Source organism: Vidua chalybeata, chromosome 3 (assembly GCF_026979565.1).
Source record: "Vidua chalybeata isolate OUT-0048 chromosome 3, bVidCha1 merged haplotype, whole genome shotgun sequence".
Lineage (NCBI taxonomy): Eukaryota > Metazoa > Chordata > Aves > Passeriformes > Viduidae > Vidua > Vidua chalybeata.
This window is the reverse complement of record NC_071532.1, coordinates 81,247,624-81,261,352: the sequence shown is the minus strand read 5'-3', so window position 1 is coordinate 81,261,352 and position 13,729 is coordinate 81,247,624. Positions and strand designations below refer to the sequence as shown.

At 34.9% G+C, this 13,729-nt stretch overlaps 1 protein-coding gene across 1 annotated transcript in view; it reads right to left on the bottom strand.

The window, feature by feature from the left end:
- The window catches only part of PHIP (pleckstrin homology domain interacting protein), a 106,712-nt gene that overhangs the window by 16,270 nt on the left and 76,713 nt on the right, over nucleotides 1–13,729 (bottom strand). Inside the window, exons 24-31 of the mRNA XM_053937843.1 lie at nucleotides 12,906–13,025; nucleotides 9,289–9,396; nucleotides 8,759–8,883; nucleotides 8,475–8,557; nucleotides 5,287–5,398; nucleotides 5,008–5,069; nucleotides 3,330–3,485; nucleotides 1,264–1,384 (exon numbers count right to left, since the gene is read on the bottom strand). Of these exons, the coding sequence (XP_053793818.1) occupies nucleotides 1,264–1,384; nucleotides 3,330–3,485; nucleotides 5,008–5,069; nucleotides 5,287–5,398; nucleotides 8,475–8,557; nucleotides 8,759–8,883; nucleotides 9,289–9,396; nucleotides 12,906–13,025 (887 nt within the window). The remainder of the gene's footprint in view (nucleotides 1–1,263; nucleotides 1,385–3,329; nucleotides 3,486–5,007; nucleotides 5,070–5,286; nucleotides 5,399–8,474; nucleotides 8,558–8,758; nucleotides 8,884–9,288; nucleotides 9,397–12,905; nucleotides 13,026–13,729) is intronic.

Here is a 13,729-nt window from a genome sequence, read left to right as displayed (position 1 = left end):
CCATCAGGAAAACTCAGCTGTGGCACTTTTTATTTTTCATTTGTGATATATATAACCCATCCTACATCACCTTTGAACTCAGTTAAGGATTAACAAAATAGTAATAAAAATGTTCTAGAGTATACCTTTTTCTGACAGATAACAATCAGATTTCCCCTGATTAATAACCTAACGACAGAAAAGCCACATTATAAAAAATTATGCACAAAAGCAGAATAACTGAAAAAAATAGATCCAAGTCAAAAAGAGAAAATAAAAAGATAGTAAAGATTGACAGCATAAAAGTTACAGTTTCAAGGTAAACCTCATGAAAAAACACCAAAAATCAAGAGATCTAAACAATCTACTAAATGTAAAAACAAAACAAAAACCAACCAACCATAACCATATATATATGTATATATATATATAAAAATCTCCACAAAGCACAACGCAGTGTGGTTGCTTACTACCTACCTAGACCTCAGCAATATTACAAACTAAAAAAGCCCTTTTATTGAAGGTGTGTTGATTACCAAAAATAACTGCTTACTCTTTTGACAAGAGAAACAAAATCCAGCAAAGCAGCGCATTATAAAAGAGAAAGCTGGATTACCTCAATAAACATAGAATTCAATATTGCAAGAGAATGATAAAAATCAGAGGTGCTATTTTGAAAATTAAAAAGCATTCCTATATATAGATAGTTACAAAAACAAAACAAAACAAAACAAAAAAAAAAACAACACAGCAACTGCAATCACAGTTTAGGAAAACATCAAAACAGTATCAAAAAGTATAAACTTTTTTTGTTGCTGTACAACACTCAAAAGTTCAACACCAATAATTTAAGAAGTCAGATTCTGTGTAGCTGCTTAAGTGATGCAAGAATATTTTTTAAAGCATATCAGGACAAAAAAACACATGAGATATTTCTAAGGTTTCTCTTATTTAAATTATTTTGAAAATACTTTAAAAATTATTAAGTGGAAACTTTATTCTTTGGACCAAAAGTCACTTTGCTAACCCTGCAATTTGAATCTCACATGGAACAAGTAATTTGCATAATCAGGAATTTGAATGCCATGTACTTCTAAAATACATTTTGGAGATGTTCAATCCTTATTTGAGTTTTAGAAAATGGAAACCTAGATCAAGGATAGAAGATGAAAGGAAGTAAAAGCGCACACTCATGCGCACCTCCTAGTTTGGTATGACAAGACAAAGAGCTGCCAAAAATACAGCTGCTGGTAGATCACAGCAGAGCTGAGACTTGGGTCTAACCTGTAAAATCTGCTTTCCAGTCTTTGCTTAATGGTACTGAGGTCTGTGGGATATGCCACAACAGTGCAATACATTGGGTAAGCCTGAAGATCCACTGGTGCCACAAATGCAGAAGCAATATCTAGATGAAAAAAAAAAGAAACCACAAAACCCCCAGTGTTATATACCACAAAGTTCTATAGCAGTTTCAAGATTCACCCCCCTGCAACATAAGCTATTTCTTCATGTTTGAAAATCACAGCAGTTTCCCAAAAAGAACAGTAACTAGATATTCCAAACGATTTCTGATATTCTATTTAGAGTACTTGCTGAGGCTGTGCTGCAGTGACTGGGTGCCCATTATGTTATGCATGAAGCACCACACTCCCCAAAGGCATCACAAGTCCACATAGGAAAGATACACATTTGAAAAGCCTAAAAATTATACACAGATCAAGGCATGCAATTCAGAATCATTATTTACAGCACAGGCACATTTCATTTCACTTTATATTGCCACTCTCACATCTTTAAACAAAGCAATACATTACATTCCTGCCATTAAAGTTACAGTGCTATTTCAGCCTCTGTAAGATGTGGGTAAAATCCACACTCAAAGTAAAACAGAAACACACTCTTCTGTCCCTACCTAAAAGCAAAGAAGCCTTCCAAAACCAATCCAATATAGTGCTAGAGGACTGCTGAGCAACTTAAGTCTCTGCACCTAAACTTCCTTGCTTTTTCCCTCCTGTACTTAGAATCATCATAAGAGCTTAACACATCATGCTAACATCTTGTATCTCAAGGAAAAATACTGCAATACAAAACCATAAAATCACCTTTAGAAGTCTCAAAAATCTTTAAAAATCATAACTTTGACATGCTGTTGCTAAAAAGACTGCTCTTCTTCTAAAATCTGTTTAGTTACTCTTTGAATGTTCTAGCAACTGCTACTTTGTACCAATATGCACCACACCTGCTACAGCCAAATCCCAAACTAAGTGGTCTGCCATACACCACAAGGCAAAAGGTAAAATGATTACTTTTAGATGGCACAGCAAAAACATTTCATTTCCTCATAGGTGATTTTTTTTTTTTTTTAACATAAATCTCTAATTTGTTCTGCTACACTGTACAGATAATACCTTTGTTTAGGAAGCAAAGGGAGGCTTCTTATCCAGTACGTCATCAAAGAAACCATACAGGATATACAGGTGATCAGAATTATTTCAAGAGTTAAGAGGTTTTTGGCCTTTTTTGAAACATAAATCTTACCTTGCATTAAGTGCTTCAAAAATCAGTTAAACAAAGTATCTGTAACTTTTACATTTAATGCATGACCACTGTTAGCCCAAAACCTAAGACTACTGATTGAACACCTTTTGATCCCCATAAAGACATACAGAAAACTTGTAACTCAGCCTCTACTTACTTATGGATCTCCTTCCAGACATCCATCTTTGATCAGGTAAATTTTGCAGCAATGCGTTAAACATTTTAACAATTACTTTTTCAGAAACTGCCAGTAAAGAATTGCTCCACAACCAAATAGCAAGTAGCTTTCCTAAGGTAAATAAATTACTTTTCCCTCAACATTTTGCATAATTAAGGAAATGTGGGGAAAAAATCAGGAATTAGAAGAGGCTAATACAGGGAAAATCCACACATAGATACAAATTATCTAAGTAAATCTATGCTTTTTTCTCCCCTGTCATGTGTCTGTAATTTAGTTAATATTCACTTAATCATAAAGGTTTTAATTTTAACCCCAACTTGAGATTCTGGTGGCTAAAGTTAAAAAATCAAGTAACTTGCTTTTAACATATAAAACCCAAACCCCTAGCATATGTCAAATTACCTACCAAAAACAACAGTTACCTTGGGAAACAGGAAAAAATGTAGGTTTCATAAGTACTCACTATAAAAAAATTCTAAAAATGTTTAATGAGAAAGTTTTGTTCCTGTTAATCAAGAGGTTAAATGTGTATTTTATCACATTCATTTTGGCAATTTCAGAACTGCACATGATCATAGTCTGAAAAACATAAACCAAACCAAAACCATTTCCCGTATTATTCAGAATTTACCTAGAGTCATAAGTTGGTTTATGCCCGCAGTAATTCTGTCACACTCCTCATCTCGGGTCCTGGAACCCCACTCTCCATCCAAAGGTTTGTAGAGCAGTGTTCTACGTTCATCGTCAGTTAAAGGAACGCTAGTTCCCAGGACTTCTGGAAATACAGCTGGAATGCAATATGAAAAGGAAATAAAACACTAATGTTTGTATCTTGTGTAATACTTACACCTGTAAGTCAAAGATAGCATGAAATCATTTTTATAAATGCATAGCTATTGATTTGATCAAAGACATTTTGGATGTATCCAGTATCTTTTGTGCATATTATTCTGTGTTACATTTAAATCCTTACAATGCAGTTTAGTGTAGAGGTCCTCCCTGAAGATTCATCCTCTTCCAAATACTAATTGTAAAATTTATTTTAGAACCTACTAAGACATTCATTTATCACAGTTAAAATTTGTATTTTGGTTTTGGAGTTACTCTGTGTTTAAAAGCCAATATTCTTGGAAATCAGTTATTTTGGTAAGGAATGGCAGATGATTTCCAGATAGAGTTTAAGATAACTTTGACATTGCTGCTAAAACATTCTCCACGTAGTGGTTCTACACTGCCACAGTTTTGATTTCAAATGCTAAAACCACAGTTCCCAAGTATGCAAATTAATAGTGTTATCACCTTAGCATCCCTGAGGACCTACCAATTTTGACAATTTATACTGTAACAGCAGATTTTTAAAGTAAGATGTTAAGCAGTCCTCTTAAAAATCTTTAAGGAATAACTAATGTTGATATTCATGAATATGGCAAAAAAATCAGGTTCAGGTTTAGTTATCTTAATCAGTACCTATTCTTTATCTAAAAATGGTTTTTCTTTTCTTAAGACAACAGGAATTGGCCTCTACTAAGTAAACAGGGGCAGTCTATTTTAATTATTTATTTTAATCATGTTATCACTCTGACACCTGTATTTTACTTATGACAAAGAGGTATCTATTAAAAGAAGGATCAAACCAAAATAAAAATTTGAAATGAACACAATTACAATTAAAATAATTAAGAATTATTTATGCTTACTTTTGAGAGACAAGATTATCAAATGTTTCATGGAAAACACAAGGAAAAAAAATGCTGATTCTACTTTGCTTTTTAACATGAGTTCTATGAAGTCTTAGAAAAAGTCAACCAACCAACCAAAAAGCTGTGAAGATGTGACCAGTGCCCATGCTATGCTGTCCCCTCTGCAGCATGTGTATCTGCTACATGTGCTGGGCCAGAGGGGGAATAAACCCTGCTAACCAAACTCTCTCACAGGCACAGGCTGCATCTGCAATGCACTGAATGTTTGCAGGAATGCTGACCTATCTTAAAGCAGACAGCTTTCTCAAGCTGACCTAAGTTATCTTCCTAACTGTACAAAGAGTTAAGTTTAACTGTACATTATCTCTAGCAATTTCTGTATTATTTCTATTTTCAATATCACTGTTTATCTAGCATGGCTGTTTTTTCACAGTTCTTTTATCTTGATTCACCTTTAGTTTAGTAATTGATTTAAAGATATTCTTTAAATGCAATTGGTTTGTGGACCTTCCTCCCATTCCCCCCCAAAACCAGGATTTTTATGTAAAACCATTTTTTTTCTTCTTAAAATACACTCGTAAAGCAAATTATATTATTAAGGTAACATACCATTACTTGGTATCAGCTCCATGTCCCAAGGGCTCATCTTCTCAGTATCACCATTGTCCCAGCTTAAAAATAACCACACTTCAATTATCTACTAATACTGCTTCAACAATTTAATTATTTAATGTTTGAAACAAAGCTTTGATTTATAAACCACAGAATATTATAATAAACTGGTACAGTGAGATGCATGACTGAATTTAATGAAAGTAAGTTTCTCAGTCAGTACTTCAAACGAAGTAACTAATTAACATAAAGAAGATTGAAGATAAATTTGCTAACCAGACATTGTAGCACTGAAATAAGCTATCAGGATAATCAGGCTGAAGAGGTTCCTGGCTGTCAATTGTTCCAAACCACCAAGCATCATCTATCACTGACCTGAAACGATCACCTAAGTAAGAACAAAAAATAATTTTGTCAATATAAGGCATGTTACCCTCCCAGAAAAGCAGGTTTAGATATATCTGGCTTGATCTTGAATACAGAAATCCTTCTGAACATTTACAGCCTCAGCAGGCAAGCATGAGTCAATGCTAGTTAAAAACCAACAAAACTATTAAATTCTTTCTGAAGATTGTTTTTTAACCAAAATGAAAGTTAATATGGCATTTTAGAAAAATAATGATTCACAAATCTACCTATATATTCTTTACTTATGAATTTATTTCTTAATTTCATATAAAGGTAAGACATTTCAATGCTTTAAGACTCCTTTAAAACTCAGATCTATTTGCATTAAATACTACATGCTACCTTAAAATAACTGAGCACTATGACACTTCTGTATGGGGAATATTTTACAAGCTGCTGAGCTCGTCCTCCTTAGTTTCTGAAGTGCTTTTTCAGCAATGCAAATGTAACTCAAGAGGTTCATTCTCTTTACTATGCAGGCAATCTGACTGATAATAGAATAAAATTTATTAAAACTGGCTCAAAAGGTTAGCAAAGTAATTTACTGTGACTTGCCATGGCTTCACTACCACAAAGCATTCATGCAGCTGAGAAAAAAGGTCAGAAGCATTATTAAAAAAAAATACCCATGACAATGCATGTATTACAGACCATCATAAATACTAACATTTTCTACAACACATGCCACAAAATTAAGAAAGTATTTTAGCGTAGTATTCTGTTCAATACAAGAAAAAATGTAATTTAAGCCTGAGATTCCAAGAACTACACTTTTTTATGTGGGATTTGAATAAATACACACTCTCAGCTGCTGCAGTATTGTTCCATTTGAATACATCCACCCTCTGCCCAAACACTTGCTGAAGTTGTCTGAAATAATAGGAAGCAAATATATTCTCAAAAATGGTCTGCTTTCTTTACTGCATTTAAAAAAAAATTGAATTTAATGGATAAGTAATTCAGGACAATTATAAACCTTCTATTAATAACCCTAATTGTGCTGAATAGAACGAAGTAAAGTAGAAATACCTGAAATGCAAGATCAAAAATGTAAATAAGGGCTGACGCTTTAATTTGAAAGAAGAATTTATTTTCTGAAGAGCTATAAAATTACAGTTTTCCAATATGGCCTTCTCCAGTGATCAGTTTTACAAAGAAACATCCATAGGTACAACTAGGAGTGACTTCACTGAGCTGAATATTAAGCAGATAAAAAAAAAAAAAAAAAGAGGCTGATACTGGCAGCTGCTTCTAAGTTCTCAAGAGCCACAGCATTCCTACAGACAGAATGCAGCAGCAGAAAACAGCAGGAGTGAAAGAACCATCTCCTGAATCTCTGTTTTCCCCATGTCCTCTGTGCTACCTCATCTATGCACAAAGTAGTCCAGAATCTCTCAGAAGGCAGCTCTAGTGCAATTTTCCAGAATTGAGTATCCCTGCATAATGCTCACTTGAAGATAACAAGAAATGTATGTCAAACTCACAGTGGCTGCTATGTAAGAGACAGGTACAAACACCTGTCTAAGACATGCAGCTGAAGTTGCAGGAATACTCTGGAATAGCTTCTAGCCCAAGTATTAAAATCAAAGTTTAACTATAGTAAGATAAAGATATGCAGTAAATAGAATCTGAGTGCATGTAAGAACCTGTAATTTCAAATTTTATGTTTGTTCCTTCAAAAAGGATTCATACATTAATATAAATTTAATATTAAAAAATATAATAGATAAGCAAATATTCTTTCCTGAAACAAAGCACAAACAACAACAGAAATTCACATTATTTGCATTGGAAGTTTGATAAAAGGTCCTGGTATTTCCAATACTTTCTGTGTAGCTTAGATTTATTCCAGACTGCAAATTTCTTGAAATCCAGTACCAGCTCAGGAAGCCTGGCTAGGCTGTTCACAAACAAACTATGGCAATCATTCTGCTGCTGCTGCGATGATTTTGCGCAGAAACATGGCAGAGGAGGACAAGAGCACAGATCCATAACCATGAGGAACGAGCAAACTTAGCAACCTATTAGTAGATCTTCATCAACATTGTCACTTATGAGATCTTTGAACTGAAATGATCTTTGAGAAGAGATCAAGGTTTACATTTCTTATTGGATCAGAAGTCTAGGGTCTTTACCCAATTCCCTACAGAACTGAAGATGAGCTGTCTTTTAACATAGTGTAAAGTATGAGGTGATATGGAACTTATTCCTATGGCATCATGTAATTTATACATTATAAAATACCCAACCTCAGGATACTGCTGAGGCACACAACCATAGGACATCAAAGGACAGGAGATTAATTCATTCCATTGCTGAAAGGCGATCTTTGTCATCATATGGAAAAGATGACTTGGAAACAGATCTGACTGGAGGACCTACCAGTCATGGGCAGTGTTCCAATATCAGTACTCCAAAATAACTGGGCACAGGCAAAGTAAAAAGAATCCAAGTCATTCCCTCATCACTTGGCAGCAAATTACAACTATATATGCTTCAGTGAAGCTAAACCACAGGATTTAGAAAAAAATTCAAAAAGTGTAAGAAGATGGAAAGAGTATCCTTTTTGTACGATCTAGACATCAATTTGCAAATTTTGAAAAAGTATTCCCATGTTTTCAGCAGAAATTTCAGAAAGTGGTAAAAATTAATCCTAGCAGCAATGCAGTTGTAGGACAGCCTTCAATTAAAAAAAAAAGAGATACAAACAATATATAGGCTACAAGAAGTTATTAGCTAGCAATAAATACCATATTCCTAAAACACATCCCTAACTATTCTCTCTACAAATATACAACTGAAATTTTCTTTGCACTTCCTTTTAAAGATCACCTGCACTGTTTTGTTTGCTTGCTGCAAATTCTTCTAGTTCCTTTGGTCAAGGACTAAGTAGAACTCCCTAGCTAACTATGGGCAGAGGTTACTCTCTGACTTCACCACAGTATCAGGATTTCTTTACCATAACTTACTTTTAAGAAAGTTATCACGCAAATAGGTAGACACTTAGAAAAAAAAAACTAACAAAACCACAGCACACAACTTTCCCCACAACTCACCTATATTCCATCGCCTATGCTTTGCATCATCAAATTGTTGCCTCAAAACTAGGAAATCTATGACATCTGGCATATCATGGTACCTAATTACAATAGAACACACAACTATTAAGCAATAAAACAGCAAAAGCATAACATAAAGCACATAAAAACACTTTGAAGTCAACACTTCAAAAGCACAAGGTCAATATTAATGTTATCATGTAGCTTTCCAACCTCAACACCCCCCTGGCCATCCCCATCCAAGAAAACCCCCAATTTGCATACAATATTGCTTTCCTTACTTCATGGTGAAGGCTCCTCCAGTCAGTTTACCCGTATCGGGGTCAAGAAAAGCTAGTTTAAGACAGCAGAGAGTAGGCAATCCCACTTCATACTTAATCCCAACTATTTTCATCAGCTCTTGCTCCTAGAATAAACAAAACAGTATGTATCACCACTGAAGTTAATTGAAATAGCTTTCTGAAATGTGAAAACATGGGTATATTGAATGTACTATATTTCTGCCAGATCACATCAAAATCAAGAATCTGAAATTTAGTCTTCCACAACGACCTATTATTTCACAATGCAGTATGTTTGAAAAATATTTTGCTATGAAGTATAACCATCTTATCTGCTCAAGCTGATATAAAAAGCAGTACAGTTTAAGGTCTTATTTCATTTGACTAGTAAATTAAATTTTTCCCCTTATCTTACAATATTAAGAGCACTAGATTTACTTGCATCAGGGACTTACTTCCAAGTTAGTTTCTTTTTTTTTTTTTTTTTTTTTAATATTAATATATAAACAAAAAAGAAAAAGAAGTCATACCCGCAATTCCATTTTATGCCACGGTTGTTTCTTGGGATTAATATTATAAATTTTGTTCTTCTTGGCCATTACAACGTATGCTTCATGACCTTGTCGGAAATAGTAAACCTAAAAGTGAAATGTGACAGTTATCCTATCTAGTTCATCAACTTTTCAGTCTGTTTTCCTGCCAAAGACATGGGTCCTCAAAAATTAACTAAAGGACAATTTAAAAAGCTATTATAGAAACATTTACCAAAAAAAAAAAAAAAAAAAAAAGCAGGAAATACTTAGAACATTATTTTCTGTATGAACAAAATACCCTAAATTACACATGAGTGAGATCAATAAAATCAGTAACAAAACCATCCATTTATCATTGCACCATAGAGCAATTAAATGACAGCAACAGGAATTCCACATCACTGCAGGACAGCCCTAAGTTAACAATCAAGTATCACTAAATTCACTATCTAGCTTATCTTTTTTGAACAAGAAATATATTCTAGAAAGAAAAGTCTGTTATTGTTCTGGCAAGATTTTGGTGTTTGCTTCCGTATCACTGAAGAAATAGCCTAACAAAGGCCTGAACAAACTAAAATAGACATTTCCAGTTTAATCCTTTTAGTATAAATTTCCATGGTTCAGACATCCAATGTCTAATCCAGTTCTGCTTTGATCTTGTTGTATATCATACCACATGGATGAATGCTTTTATTATAAGCCATCACTATAATGAGTTAGTGAGCTCAAACCCATAAACATTTATTCAAGGAATGTATTTGAAATGCAAAACAGAGGTTCCAGAAACTAGTTAGAACAAAGATCTGATAAATGGCTGTATTCTTGGTACAATTTATGCCAAATAAAAGATCCTCTTCAAGTGTCCCAACATGGGATTTCCATCTAATAACACAAAGGAAAGATAGCTTTAATGTAAAGGTCCAATACAACAAAAAAAAAAAAAAAAAAGCAGAGCAGAAATCACTCTAAGTTTTAAAATACACAAATAAACACACTAATATTTATATTTCTAGCTACTTTCTAAAACTCTTGTATCATAAGACATTAATGTAGAAACCCTTTGCCAGGTTTCTACATTAACATGTACTGAACTCTTAGTGTCATGTGGCAAATTGTATCTTTTTTTAAATGGAGGACTCAGCAGTACATTTTTTTTTAAATCCCTGTTTTTAGAGTATTCAATATGCACAATATCCTCACAGGGACAAAACACACAGCAGCTACAAAAGGCATGAAAGCAGTGAGAATCTCCTAGGCACTGTCAGAATCTATCTGTCAGGAAAAGGAACAGAGGCTACTGAGACACATCTGAAGGCAAATTTACATTACACTCTCAACATTGTGATGATTGTTTCCCATACATTCCAGTGAATCAAAACAGAAAAAAGTGCACAGGCTACAAACAATCTCTGCTACACTAAGTGTTTCTGCTAAACCACTACATAAATTCAACCCACTGTTTATGGAAGTGAAATATTCTTTATTTTGCAAATGACTCTAAGCATTGCATCTTCTGACAGAACAACAAACTGGAAAGATATCTGTGAACAAAAAAGAATTAATGTCTTTTCCCAGGAAATAATATTTTTATTCTTGATGAATTCCTGCTTCTGCATGTTTGTTGTAGTGCCCAGACAGAAGTGTTTTTTATTGTGTTAAGGACAGAACACTCCAACAAACATGCCATGTATTTGGATATTCAGACAGCAAAGTTTCAGCCCTATCTCTCTGGTGTGCTTCCACCGTTCCTCAAGACACAGGGCAGAGATCTGTAAACCACACTGTTCAGAAAGGGAAATGGGATGCTATGTGCTATTCTTATACACTAAGTGTAACTAAATTTAGCACTACTGTTTTTTCTTACTTGTTTGTACAGCTTGAGAACAAATTTTAAATATACCTCCCCCAAAATCTTATCTACCATCCAACAAAGTGTTGGAAGGCCACACAATATCTCTCCTCACAACATTCCTCTAATTAAACCAACCTTTTATTTCTGTAAATCTCAAAAGTAACTTTCTAGATGAATAATTTCTTTTCACATATTACGTACATCCGGGGCAAGTATCAGAGATGGAATTTCAGACAGAGCAGCTGGATTACAAACATACTCTCTATTGGTGCAATTATTGCTACTTTCTAGGCACAGGACACAAAACTTCCTGTTTTCCCACATAAAGCATTTTCAGCAGAAGGATGCACCCTACTTAGATATTCCTAGTACACACTGTACATGGCATTCAGCAGGTGCCAAATCAAACACAACTGTTTATCTTACTAAACCAATACGATGGTAAAGTCTCCTGAGCAGTATGGTACTGATAAATCTTTGGCTGCTTCACTGTATCCAGATGGTATCAGGCACCAAATATATTTATTTGGACTTGATCTTTTGAACAGGAGAGTCTCCAAAACATGCTTCCTGGAGGGTATCAATCCATAAGCATTCTGTCTAGCTGCAACTCTCAACTTGAAATGCTCCTTCCCTCCCTCGCTAGGCTTTGCTGATGTAATTTTTGTATAGCTGTGCTGTGAACTGGATCAGTGAAGTGATCCAGTAAAAACAAACCTGCTTGCACATCCAACCTCTGTTCCTGATTCTGTTTCTGAGGTGGTGCCCACAAAAAGCTTTAGCTGGGAACAAAGTTAATCAACTTTGCCACCATGTCAAGTATTTCTCCAACAGCATTCTGAAGGTGTGAACTATACAACAACTCTGCTTAGTAACTCAGAAAACATGCTGCTCCCCAAAGAAACAACACACACTGCCCATTACAGCATAAGCCAGCTATTTCCTCTTATTTTAACCTGAGGGGCTTTTAAGAAACATGCACAGACTCTGGCTTTCAAGATTGCATTCCACCGAATACTACTTATTCACAAAATTCAGTGTAATGTTCACCTGCTACATATTCCAAAGTAGAAACTGGTGGGTATCCTTTTGCTACCATATTTTGAGATATCTGGGTCATGTTTACAAAGTATTTACAGTCTCGTTTGTATAAAATACATATATACAAAACTTTTCTCATGGTTTTCCATTGTAAGAGATGAGCAGTAGTTTTTTATATCAGGAACACAAGTGATAAGGACTATATCAGAGTTTTTCTTCAGAATAAATTTTTTTTTTTAATTACATCAAAACAATCGTACCAAGCAAAAAAATCCATACTCTTCCCCAGGAGGCTTAATTCTTGGGGTTTTTTTTCAAGTCCCAAACTGAAGTATGTTTTCCAGACTTAATTCCACAACTGATTTCTTACCTCTTCGTCAGGATACTAAATGCTCTACAATTAAGGAATATTTTCATGACATAAAGCACCTCACACAGCTTGTCTACAGGTGTCATAAGGAAATCAACACACTGAATACCATACAAGAAGGAACACTACTGCAACAGCATGGAATAATAATAAAAAGTTAAAGCAACATTATGCAGAATATTTTCTAAGTACAAGGAAGCGAAAGTAAATTTTAGCCAGATCAAAGAATGTTTTTAAGAAAATCCAAAATACTTCTATTATAAGTCTCTGGGGAAAAAATGCACAGATGGAAATACAAAAGGCAAAAAGAAGCTGAAAGAAGCAAGGACACAGAGGGAAGCACTACAATACCTCATCTCCCATCTGTGGGACAAACGGGCACCGCCGAGGAACAGTGTCTGTAATCCATGCTGAAGGCAGCCATTCTTCCAGTGTCAAACCATTTTCTGCCAGGACTCCCACAGCCAGCCTCTGAAAAAAACAGAGGATTAGTACGAATTATTGTTAGTGTGAGGATTCATCTCAACTGCTTTTTAAGGTTTTTTGGGAGGTGTGTGGGGATGAACTGAAACAAAAACTGAATTTATTAACAGTCCAGTAATTATGACTCATGCCCAAAAAGATAAAATGGAAGCATGTCATTCTCTTGAACCAAATTCACACGGTTGCCTTGGCCAAAAAGGCACTAAAATTATACCACTGCCTCCAATTAAGGAGCCTTGCACAAAACAAGGAGGAAAAGATTTATGAGGTAAATCATGTGAAAATTACCTGGATTGGGTACATCCACATTAGCTACTGACATATTTACTATAAAGTGCTGTGGAACTGCATTTTCAGAATGAATTTCCACATCACATACTTGTAAGCAATGACACTCAGGGCAGTTGCTAGTCCTAGGTGCACACTGCTTGTCTGTATCCAATAAGTCAGATAAAGCAGGGGTTTGTACAACCATTCAAGCAAGGCTGCTTTGAAATTCCTAACAGGATCCTGTGTGTGTGTGTACAGAAAGCAACCCTGGACGTGTGTACAGAAATCCACTTCATAGTCCTCCACTGCTGGAGGACTGACTGCATCTCCAGACTGAAATAGGCTATGCCATGTGTAATTCCATTAGACCAATTCAAATGTGGTTTCACATGACAAGAAGCACTGTGATGATTGCACCTGTG